General features: G+C 38.4%; 1 protein-coding gene and 1 pseudogene across 1 annotated transcript; one reads left to right on the top strand and one right to left on the bottom strand.

The window, feature by feature from the left end:
• Window positions 1-3,099: 3,099 nt before the first annotated feature.
• LOC146167985 (DNA ligase 3-like) lies at window positions 3,100-5,752 on the top strand. Its single transcript, XM_083388850.1, has one exon. The coding sequence runs from the start codon at window positions 3,116-3,118 to the stop codon at window positions 5,600-5,602; it is 2,487 nt and encodes an 828-aa protein (XP_083244976.1). The 5' UTR covers window positions 3,100-3,115; the 3' UTR covers window positions 5,603-5,752.
• Window positions 5,753-7,600: 1,848 nt separating this feature from the next.
• Window positions 7,601-9,344, bottom strand: LOC146167984 (uncharacterized; annotated as a pseudogene).
• Window positions 9,345-12,644: the final 3,300 nt, after the last annotated feature.

Raw genomic sequence — 12,644 nt, 5'->3', positions numbered from 1 at the left:
TTTGCGCACAATTCGACGATAGCAGCAAGTTTTTGGAGCTTATATGTGTTTCAACGTTAATTTTTGACGATGCCTCGTGGCTTCATCTTTAAACATTTTATGCCTGGCCTAACGAAAATTGTTGATCGGCTCCTGGCACGCATGATAGCCTGCTTTATGTAGCGCGCAAATAATAGGCATAAAATATTGTGACCCGCGATATGCTGTCAACCAGAGTTGGATCAATTGTGATTTGTAATTGATGTAATTAGTTGCAGTTTTTAATGTAATTGAGGCATGTTTATTCTGTGTAATTCTAATTGTAATTGTAATTTGTTAAAATTTTGGCTCAATTTCATTGATATTGAGAAAATTGAAGTTTCAATAATATTCCACGTTGTTTATTTTATTTGAAAAGCAATGAGACATAAACTGTTTTCCATATTTCAGCAGCAATAGAAAACTTAGCAAATTGCAATAGCCTATAGGCAAATGCATAGTATTTTTAAAATGGATTTGTAATTGTAATTGATGTATTTAATTACAGTTTTCAATGCAATTAAAACATTTAGCGGAGTAATTGCGGTCCGGGGCCAAAACTGATCCGGTCGGATCAATTTTGGCGTTGGAACAGCCGCTAAAACAGGTCCAGCTAGGCCAAAACTGGTCCGGCCTTCAAAACCGCTTATTTATTCTTAAACCCTAACCCTAACCCTAACTCTATAACGTTCTATATTTTATTATTAATCATTATTGAATAGGCCTAATAAAGACGTTTTCAGTTTGTACATAATATCTAGATCTTAGACAGAATATAAAATTACTAGAGGGCGCTATTAGTTTTAAACGAACTGAACAATAGAATCTCCCAAAAGCCGATTAGAGTTTCTTTATAATAGTGTTTCGATAATTTCTTTTCGTTTGTACTGTAATATTCAGTATATTTACTTTACGCATAGTTTACTTTAACCATCTGAACTGTTTGCAAGCTTCTTATCAGATTTTAAAGAATAAATAAGGGATTTTAAAGGCCGGACCAGTTTTGGCCTAGCCAGACCTGTTTTAGCGGGTGTTCCAACGCCAAAATCGGACCGGACCAGTTTTGGCGCTTGATTACGACCAAAGCCGGACCAATTTTGGCGTGACAGGACCACCCTGGCTTAATGCGTGGACCGTGGATTGTCGAAAAATTTTGAAGGGGACTGTTTCGAAAATAAATTAAAAACGCTTTGAGAATCGAGTATTATGGCTTTGAAAGTCTAGTTATTTAAAAACACTGAGCAGCCTTTGCTCTTATGTCCAAAGGTCCAAACAAGTTTTTTTAGGTTTCTGCCAACGGGTAACCCCTTGAAAACACTAATGGTCCTTAATTCGGGATTTTTAAGTTATACTGAATGAACTCAGCCAATGATTAAACTGGTATGCCGCGAGACCATGATAGGTGTGCCGAGGTGTAACTTGTTTTTTACTTGCGCTTTTACCCACGTGTCGGTTGTGGATTTCGGTTTATTTTTTAAGTGTGCCGTAAAAAAAATCCTACGATTATGGGGAAAAGGGTGAGCTTACAAACTCATTTACTTAAAAATGCCAATGACTGCCGTTGTCTCGCAGAACTTTTTTCCTGTCGCTATTAATTATTTAGAATATATTTTTCCAACGGCGTTAGATGTCGCCATTACTTTATTACTGGCGAAAATTAAGCGGTTGTGGATTTAGGGGGCGGTTTGGGGGCGGGACTTTCAAACATAGCACTGAAGCACAACTATGGCGAAATCTGAACCTATGTTACGAAAATGAACGGAAATCATTTTAAAACTCAAAAACAATCCCGCGAAATTTGGCTATAAGTAGCTAAAAAATCTCTGTGTTGCCAGTAATAAAATGTAAGCTACTGGCTATGCAAGTAGTTAAACTCTATTTGGACTATTTGTTTTCGTTCTATTGTACCCCCGCTAGGTTAAGGTACAAATGAGCTTTATATTCACAGAAAGCATGCTCAGTATATCGCAAGAGCATAAATTAGCTTATTAAAATCTTGGAACTCAACTTTTCTAGCCATGAAATTGCGATTTTGACGTGTTATTACAGACGTTGGCGACTGGTGTGACACCATGTTAGCATAGCTATACCCCACTCAGATTTGACACAAATCTTTGGCGGCCACAAATTATGTAATGCAGTAGAACGTGCACCTGGTCGCCTTAATGTTTTCAGATGTGTACCAGTAAGATCTGTCATATTTTCCAGACTGGTATTATGTTAGCAGGTTGTGTTGTTGTTGACTATACCTAATAATGTAAAGCCCTAAATGTTTGGTTACTATCCAGGCCAATTAATCTATATAATTGTTGTGGTGACCATTTCAGTCTTAAACATTATTTTTATCATAGCATGCATTTAACAAGGAATGGTGTAAACTTCCCATTTATGGTTCACATTTAAAAAATATTATTTGTTGGAACCTGTTCTCTTTTTTAATACTATGAGTTCACAAAGATCAATATTGTTTATTTTATGATTTATTTTTGTAAATATGTAAAATCCAAACGGCACAGCATGCTTAAATGCCTTTTAGACCCCTTGTGTGACGGCCATGTTAAGGATGCAGTTTATTTTTCCGTTAACAGTTGCTTATCCTTACTGTGGTAGCACCATTAGTATATTAATTATTTTTTAATACTTAAATCAGTGGTTTTCAATCAGGGTTCCGCTTGTACAGTCCAGGTGTTTCGCAATTTCTAAATTCTTTAGCTAATTGAGGTGTTTTTATTACACTGGGGTTCCTCGAGCCAGTGGAATGTTTTCATAGGGTTCCACTCCAGCAAAAAGGTTGAAAAGCACTGACTTAAATGCATATATACATATACCACTGTGGAAAGTATGGCAAATGCACCAGTGTGAGTTTTTATCAAAAAATTAAACCTGAACCCTTAAATATTGAATATGCACCTTTTTCCCCAAACATTCTTTAGCAGGTTTTTTACTTTGGTGCACCCGGTTACTCCCATTGTTTCAGCTATGCACTGGCGTGTGCCAAACTTTCCAAATTGGTAGTATTAAAAAGTATGTTTTATTGTCAATACTTATTGTAATGCATTTAATGGTTATATTGCAGTCCTATAGCCATAACAATAAAATGAGTGATACCTCAAATTTTATGTGTGACTATGCCAAAAGAAAAGCAAACTGCAAAAAGTGCAAACAACCAATCGAAAAAGGTTCTGCAAGAATTGCTAAATTGGTTCCAAACCATTTTAATGACGGAGATGGAATGATGAAACAATACCATCATATTGAATGTATGTTTCAAGTGTTCAGCAAGGCTAGGGCGACAACAAAAGTTATTGAAGATGTTGGTGATTTGGAGGGATTTGCAGAAATGAATGATGGGGATAAGGAAACCATTAGAAAGTTGGCAAAAGAACTGTCAATGAATAGAGCTCAAAAAACCACACCAAAAAAGTCTACCCCAAAGAAAAGAAAAGCAACAACTCCACCTGATGTTCCTGCAGCCAAAATACCATTGGATGTAAAGCCATCAACCAGCGAATTGACAGCAGCAACAAATTCACCTACAACCTTAAAAATCAAAGACAATCAGTTTCGTGAGTTCCGCCGACTTTGTGCAATGATTGCAGAAGAGTCTAGTTATAATGAAAAGACCAACATTGTGAAGAATTTCTTTGTTAAAGGTACTTCTGGTGATGGTTTTATTGGTGACTTGTACACCATCACAAAACTGCTACTTCCAGGAGCTATTAAAAGAATATATAACCTACAAAGTAAACAATTGGTAAAGTTATTCAGTCAAATTTTTAATGAAGACATGGATGGCATGGTTGAAGATCTTGAGCAGGGGGATGTTTCAGAAACTATTTTTAATTTTTTTGAAAACAATACTGGATGTCCAGCTAGCAAAAAGAGTTCACTGACAATACATGATGTTGACAAATTTCTGGACAACCTATCGCTAATGACAAAAGAGGAAGATCAAAAAAACAGTTTGGAAAAAATCACCAAGAAGTGTACTGCTAACGATTTAAAAACTATTATTCGGTTGATTAAAGGTGACCTTAGGATAACAGCAGGACCAAAACATATATTGGATGCTTTAGATCCTAATGCACATGAAGCATTTAAAGCATCGAGGGATTTAAAAGATGTAATAAACCGGATCTTGAACAAAAAGAAAACTGGTGTTAAGACCCTGGAGGTAAGAGCATCATTGATGACTCCTGTTGCTCCGATGCTTGCTGAAGCTTGTAAGTCTGTGGAACAAGCAATGAAGAAATGCCCGAAAGGAATGTACTCCGAAATCAAATATGATGGAGAAAGAGTTCAACTTCATATGTCTGGTAACAGTTTTCAGTTCTTTAGCAGAAGTCTAAAGCCCGTGCAACAACACAAAGTACAGCATTTTAACAAATACATACCTGATGCTTTTCCAGATGGAAATAATATTATTCTTGACAGTGAGGTGTTGTTGGTTGACAACAAAACAGGAAATCCACTTCCTTTTGGAACCCTTGGAGTCCACAAGAAGTCAAAATTCCAAGATGCTAGTGTTTGCTTATTCGTGTTTGATATTTTGCATTTTAATGGTGAAAATCTAATGAAAAAAACGCTGACAGAAAGACGAAAATTGTTGGAAAAAAACATGAAACAAATCCCGAATCGTGTCATGTTTTCAGAAATGAAGTTTGTCAACAAACCAGACGACCTTAAAAATATGATTATCAGGGTCATTAAAGAAGGCTTGGAAGGTTTGGTTTTGAAAGATATCGGTGGAATTTATGAGCCTGGGAAGCGGCACTGGCTGAAAGTAAAGAAGGATTATTTAATGCAAGGTCAGATGGCAGACACTGCAGACTTGGTTGTTCTTGGGGCATATTATGGCACTGGCAACAAAGGTGGCATGATGTCCATTTTCCTTATGGGTGTTTATGATGAAACCTTCAAGCGCTGGTGTACTGTCACTAAGGTTGGGAATGGGCATGATGATAAGACTTTGGAGCGAATCAACAAACAGCTGACAACTGTCAAGATAGGTAGAGACTTCAGCAAAGTTCCAAAATGGTTACATGTGAATCGACAACATGTGCCCGATTTGGTAGTGGAAGACCCTAAGACTGCCCCAGTATGGGAAATTACAGGTACAGAATTCAGCAAATCTGATGCACATACTGCTGCGGGAATTTCAATTCGATTCCCAAGGGTTACCAAAATCAGAAAAGACAAGTCTTGGGACACAGCCACTTCGCTACAACGGCTAAAGGTTTTGTTTGAAAAATCAAAAGAGGAATCAGATGTTTCTGCATTGCTTGGTGGTAGTAAGCCTCATACTTCAAAGTTGGACAATGATGTGAAAATTCCTCCAGTTGATTTTCTTAATAACAGCTTTACAGGGCTTCGGTTTCACATTTCTGATAGCATCAGTGATCGAAGTTTGATGGTCCGGCATGTAGTTGCTGGCAATGGTGACATGGTAGAGGAGTATGACATTGAAAATGCAACACATGTAGTTTTGGGTAAACAAAAAGTTGATACTGAACTACCAAATAATGTAAAAGTGATTTCTGCCGAGGAGTTTTGGAAGTGTGTCAAAACCCAATCGTGCCCTTAAAACTTTGTTGATGCAATGTGTTTTTTAGTTTAGTTTGTTTGCTCTTTATTATCGTTGTACAATTTTTTTTATTAATTTGCTATGTATATCTCATTTAGAAAAGTTTCAGATTTTTGGTATCCCTGCCGTTTACTGAATAAAATGTTGTGTGATTCATATTTTTGTTACTCTTAAGCGGAGAATGTAGCAAAAAAAAATTAACAAGATTTAATATGACAGTGTATCTACAGAAATTTGTATATCACATAGTATTACATAGGTTGTGCTGACACTTGTTCTGGCATGTAGTGCCATAAACCAAATATTAAATTATTTTTTTAAATATATGTTCAGTAAATAAAAAAAAGTTAAACATGTCAAAATTAAAATGTTTGTTTGAGTGAGTGAATAATATTATGTGTAGCAGTTAGCACAACATTGTTAAATTCATTTCAAACAGAAAACAATTAATTAAAAAGAGTCATTTATTTTGTATTGCACAATTTTGAAAAACCTGGCCAACTTTGCATATAAAACAGTGGTTCTTAAACTAAAGGCCTTGTCTAGCCTGCATTCTGTGACAGGTGCACGCCCGAGAGTTTTTCAGGATATTGTGTGCACATCTCAATTAGTAAATACCTAAATCAGGAAAAAAACAATTGTGGTATGCTTCTGATTTCTGAACCTCTCCAGTGCAAATAAACATGATTGCACACTTCAAAATTTGGTGCTAAACACCAGATAGCTTGTTGAAAAGTACTGTGAAATGCTGGGAGGCAAACAACTACAAGACCTAATAGATAGATGATCAAAATATACCCCTTTATGACAAATGATGTAAAACTAGTCATTTTATATTGTACTAAACCAGTGGTTCTCAATCGGGGTGCCGCAGCGCCCTGGTGTGCCACTTCTAATGCTCTTGTAAGAAACCTATTTTTGCTCAACTGGTAAGCTTCCTGATAAAACTATTTGTGTACCATAAGAGACCATCATATCAAATGACAAGTGTTCCAGTTCCCTTTAAAGTGGCATTTCAGTTTTATACTCAACAAAAATTCCAGTCAGTGTGCCGAAAATCTATTTATTATTTTTTAGGGGTGCCATAAGCTATGAAAGGTTAGTAAGCATTAACCTTATAGTTATTTAAAGAATAGTAGACAGACTGTGTAGAGAGTTAAGGTTATATGCCATGTCTTGATAACCCAGAATGTATGTAGGTAAGTACAGTATGGACCGTTCAATATGTTGTTTTTGTTGCTAAAAACGTAGATCGTTGAAACTTCCGAAAAGCCACCATAATCATCATCAAGAAAGTACACACATTAAAGGCACTTTTTGTTGATAACCTTAGGTGGCCCCCAGAATATCACGCCCACCGCTTTGCACCGTTGCCGGTGACAGCGCGGTCGCTGTGGGCGATCAATCTAAGGACCGGTGTGGAAGGGACTTTGGTTTCTCCGAAGAGAAAAGTTTGTGGACCTACATGAAAGTAGAATCCAGTAACGAAGAACGCATTGAGTTAATGTTATCTGTATTTATCTTTCCAGTGGCCAAATTGAGAAGTAAGCGTGAACGAGATTGGAATCGCCATGACTGAAGCCCTTCCACCTCATAACGAAATCGCGCTGCTTACTCAGGCCATGTCTCGTATTTTATAGTCAGCGCTGATCACGTGCCGGCTGAAGTAAAGAAGGCATTTCGCGTTACCAAACATGTGTCGTCATTGTTGGTTGCGCCATGCCAATGAAAAAAAGAGTTCCTTTAACTTTAACCTAAATAAAAAGTTAAGTAGTAACCTACTATTGAAAATTAGCCTACTATTGAAAATTAACCTACTATTGAAAATAAGTAATGGTCAATTTTAACTTAATTTATTAAACAATTTCATTCCTGCATAAAACAACCCCAAATTTAATGAAATGTACAACTTTGTTCCACGTTATTAAAGTATGGTTAATGCAGTGCTTTTTTTAACCGGTTGACGGGGCCATTAAGTTGGGCCATTATTTAGCACCTTCAGGTGTTAAACAGGTACAGCGGTGTTCATAAGGTGTCAACGTTCAGTTCGGGGCTGCAGTCTTGGATAGATAGCGACTCGAGTAGCCGCAATCTAAAAACGCCTGAAGCCCAACCGAGAACTTCGGGTTTGCCAAAATCAACCTTGTGATCGGAATTTTGCAGAAGATGCCTGCAAACCTCTGATTTCTCATCGACCCTATGTTCTTTGACCCTCGTTAACAGGTTCCGTCGGGTTTGGCCAATGTAAGAAGCACCACATGAACAACTTAATTTGTACACGACACTAGATCGCTGTAAATGTTCTTGGCGATCCTTGATTGCAAAGTATTTCGTCATCTTAGTTGTGTCGTGAATTAACCGAAACGCAACTTTGCCCCAGTTGAGCGGAGTATAAACCTATGTAATTCACGACGTATATGATGTGAGGCTGGGCCTAAGTATGGTAGCCGCATCAATATATAGCGTAATGGGTTGTCCTTGCACTGTGTTGAAGGTGCTTTTTCTAGTCGGTGTTTGTTATTAAAAAACTGCTCGATGCACTTGTCGAGAAACTCCAACGGATATCCGTTGATCTTGTTGATGTCCAGATGGATAACCTTGTAGGAGTTAGCGATCCTGTAAGCCCTTGTAACAAAGAAAAAAACAAATTACGTTTGTAAAGTCGAGGTGTAAAGCTACACCATTTAGTGTAGAGACCTGTGTGCGTTGGTTTTCGAAATGTCGATGTTCGGGCTATTCCACTGGTATTTTCCACTAAAACGTCTAGAAAACTGATAGTGTTGTTGTGTTCTAGCTCCTTAGTGAAGGATAGTCTGGGGTGAATGGAGTTAATGCAGTCAAAAAACACATTCAGAGATTTAGCATTAGAAAACACCAAAAACATGTCGTCAACGTAACGACAAAGTACCTCAGGCCTGTGATCCGGCTTGGTCTTGTCGATTGCCTTCTGTTTAACGTGGTTCATCATAACGTCTGCCATCATCGGGGCTATTGGAGAGCCCATTGCTACACCATCTATTTGTTTATAAAACTTACCATTGAACTGGAATGTAGTATGTTTAGAGACCCAACATAGAAGCTTCTTGAGGCGACTCTTGTTAAGACCTTTGAATGTTGTAACTCCGTTACTAAAAACGGAATCAAGGATAAGTTTGATGGTGTAATCAGCCGGGATATTGGTAAAGAGGCGCTTGACGTCAAAGGTCACCATGATTTTGCCTGAAAATGACCTGTTTTGAACAAGTGACGTAAAAGCGAACGTGTCTGCAAGGTTGGTAGGGTGCTGACGTATATGGTTGAGCGATTTTGATAACCATGTGGCACAGGCGTGAGTGGAACTTCCAACGGATGCTAGTATAGACCTCAACGGTACTGAAGTTTTGTGGATTTTGGGTAGCCCGTACATGCTGGGAGTGCAAGCAGCGACTGGATGTATTCGGTGGTAATCTTCTTCGCTGAGGGCATTTACTTTCTTCAAGTAGCGGAGGCAGTTCTGAAATCTCGATAGATTTGTAATGTTGTCATTCGAGGCACAACGGGTGAACTTACAGTAATCAGATATAATTTGCAGCATTTTGAATATGTATGTATTGCGATTCAATACCACCACGCCGTTGCCCTTATCCGGTTTGCTGATAACGATGTTAAGATCAGAACGAATTAAGCGATTGCAAGGTGTCATGTTCGCTGGGCGACATCGCGGATGGATGCGTCTTCCGTTCTCTAAAGAAGGTGGATACATATTTACCATATAGGTTTCTGTTTAAATCGAATACGAAGAGTATTACGCAAATGGTGACATAATTCATGGTAGATGTATGCTCGGATAGCATTGATGTTGAGCTTGGTTGGGAAGAAGGCGTAGTCCAGACCTTTGTTTAAAACAGTGATCGGCAAACTGTGGGCCGCGGCCCAAATGTGGGCCGCAGAGCCATTTTTAGTGGGCCGCGAGTTACTTTTGAATAGTTTAGTGTTATCATGTAGTTGTGGGCCGGCTGAGAGCCGTACGTTGATTTCTGTATTTTAAGAGTTCATGTGGCTAAGAATTATATTTCCTAGCGTTGTTCAGGCCCGCTTGCCAAATGGGGCCCCGAGAGTGCCTGTTTAACTATATTTTTTGCCAACGTTAACTATATTTAAACGCAAAATTTTTCACGCTTCGCGCGTATATTCTTTGTTTTGAACTACCGCTATGTTTTACATTATCGTATGGCAGTGATTTCGGCATCAAAGCACCGTGTAATATTTCACCTTTACTTGGTGTCAACAGTCTAACGCTGTGTAAACTTAGACTCTCTGCAAATTGTAATTTCTACCAAAATATATGTAGTTTAATATAATTTTCTATTCAACTTTGCAATATGGCTATTGTATCATGAGTAACATTTATCCAAATTTTAAAACAAGATTAACGTAATGGAGTTCTTTCTACGTGTTTCGTGCGAACGTTTTACGTAATTGCGGGTGCCGCCATTCAGCTGTGGAGATGATATAGTGGTAAACTTTTTCGCGCGATAAACTTGCTTTGTGTTGCACAATACCACACTGGTTGGTTGGAGAACAAGTTTCCCAAATTACTTGAACTACGATGTTACTTTTGAAGTCAAATGCAAGGATTTTTATGTACGTTTATGTTAAGTTTTATACTTAAATCTACTCAGCCAAAAAGCGACATTCTATAATTTCTTGCGTCGTGTGTCTCATAACTGTACAGTTCAATTTCTGTTAACTTATACTATAAATGCCGTTATTTCGAGCAATATTGGAAATTTTTAAGTGCCATATGCCTCACGTATCCTTTTAATTGAAGTTTTGCCAATGTAAATTCAATAGCTCCGAAAAGAGTATTTTGGGCCGCGACGAAAAAAGTTTGCCGACCACTGGTTTAGAAGGTTGATCTCTGCAGGCAAAAGCTTTCTGTCAGACAGATTTTGGATGATCTATCCAAGATTTTGGATGATCTATCCTATCTATCCAAGACTGCAGCCCCGAACTGAACGTTGACACCTTATCAACACCGCTGTACCTGTTTAACACCTGAAGGTGCTAAATAATGGCCCAACTTTTGAAACTCAGACCGATAACAATTGCGTTCCATCTCTTATAAGTGATGCTTAATGTGCTTCTCAGTCACATCAACTGAAGATGATACGTATCGAAACGTCTTAATCAAGATGCTGTCGATCTACTCGACCTTTTTGGCTTGCAATTTATTATCAAGCTACATTACAGACCCGTGCATAGTGTACCCAAAAATTAGGGTATATATTATACTTATACAACTTAAAAAAAATGCGAAGGGTATGTATTTCATGCATGTAAAATGCGCGCACCTCACATGTAACAACTGTAAAAGGGGATTTTTCTATGTTATATTATAATGCTATCAGCAACGCCTTCCCTATCAGAAAGTTGGGCATCCTGGCCTGTATGAAATCGCTATGTTTTTGTGGCCGGTTGTAAGAACAATAGAATAACTTTACCGAACAACTAATAGTTGTTTCTTTACTTTATATACATTGCTATAATTTGTGTGGTATACGAAGTGATTAAAAACTGATTAACGTCGAAGAGCTTTGCTTTCCTAGGCTCCTGTAGCTGTAGGCTAAACATATAGATTCCGTCAACAGAAATGATCAACAAAACACTGCTTCGGATATTACCACTGGCAATTGGTTGGAGAGTGTTAGGGAATCATTAACATTTAGGTTCTTGTATAGTTAGTCGACGCGTTAGTGTGTTAGTGCTGGTGTAGCCAACAAATATTTTTTAAGAATCGCACAATGATTGAGTTAGGGCCCGGATTTGTCATGGACTCAGCTTTCTTATGCTGTATCTAGGCTATGTGTGGATCATTGTCAAAATGCATTCAGCTAAACTTCTGTGTGAATACATTCGACTAACAGAAGTTTTGGCTTAGCACAGCATTATGTCGTAGCCTATCCATAGAGCCCTACCAGATTACACATTCGATAGTTAATGCTTACCATACAGTGAAAGACTACAGTACCAGAAATCAGCAAAAATATTACAATTCAAAAAAGTAGCATACAAAATATGACCTGCGTTACTATGAACTTTTTCACGAATTACAATTTGTCGATTTCTCCATTGAGCCACCGCAAATTCACCAGCAAAACTATGCTGAAGAAGCATAGGCTTAGGCTGATAAACTCAGGTGGCCCCTGGAATATCACGCCCACCGCTTTGCACCGTTGCCGGTGACAGCGCGGTCGCTGCGGGCGATCAATCTAGGGACCGGTGTGGAAGGGACTTTGGGGGTTGGACCTACTTGAAAGTAGAGTCCATTGACGATGAAAGCCGTGGTATCTTGTATTTATCTTTGTATCTGCCGAAACGAGAAGTAAGCGTGAACGAGATTGTGCCTGCCATGACTGATGCCCTTCCAAGTCATAACAGAATCACGTTGCGAACCTCAGCTTTTCAGGCTGTTTTATAAGCCCAATTCCAGAGTGAGAAAAAGGCACGCTACGCGTCAAAGAAGACATCCTGTAGTTTGTGTCATGACGCATTTCACTTTCAGGTGGTTGTGCAATATTCGTTACTTTCAGGTGGTTGTGCAACATTGTAATCTGAGCAAATAAAATATAAAGAGGCTTTTTAATTATTTAACTCTAGCGTCATAACACTCATAACTTTAGCACATCGGACAAAGGTATATAACAAGTTACCCTAAATTTACAGTAAGCACTCAAACAGCATTCTTCTATTTTCGTTTGGACGATCTATTTTCCCAGTTCAGACGTCCAGGCAGCAGTCGTCCAAGACTGTCACGCCATTTTTCCCACTTGGTTGAGGGCATATGGGGCATAGTGAGAATTGCTATATACAGTAAAAGAAGGGGTCCCGTAAAAGCACACGCATTATACTTAGACTTTGAATCGTTTTTGTGGCACAAATGAATTAAACGTAAAAACTTGGCGCATGGGAAACAACGGCTGACCACTCCTAGTCTAAACTAAACAGAAACCATGAACATAAAGGCAAAGTTTCGGATAGGCCAGTTCCACATGACATTCTA

The sequence above is a fragment of the Ascidiella aspersa genome, chromosome 1 (genome assembly GCF_963924565.1).
Source record: "Ascidiella aspersa chromosome 1, kaAscAspe10.2, whole genome shotgun sequence".
NCBI classification, from domain to species: Eukaryota; Metazoa; Chordata; class Ascidiacea; order Phlebobranchia; family Ascidiidae; genus Ascidiella; species Ascidiella aspersa.
Note: the sequence above shows the minus strand (reverse complement) of the source record. Positions and strands in the feature narration are given on the sequence as shown.

Bases quoted from the DNA above. Each gene is read 5' to 3' on its own strand.
- LOC146167985 (XM_083388850.1), top strand. From the start codon at position 3,116: ATGAGTGATACCTCAAATTTTATGTGTGACTATGCCAAAAGAAAAGCA.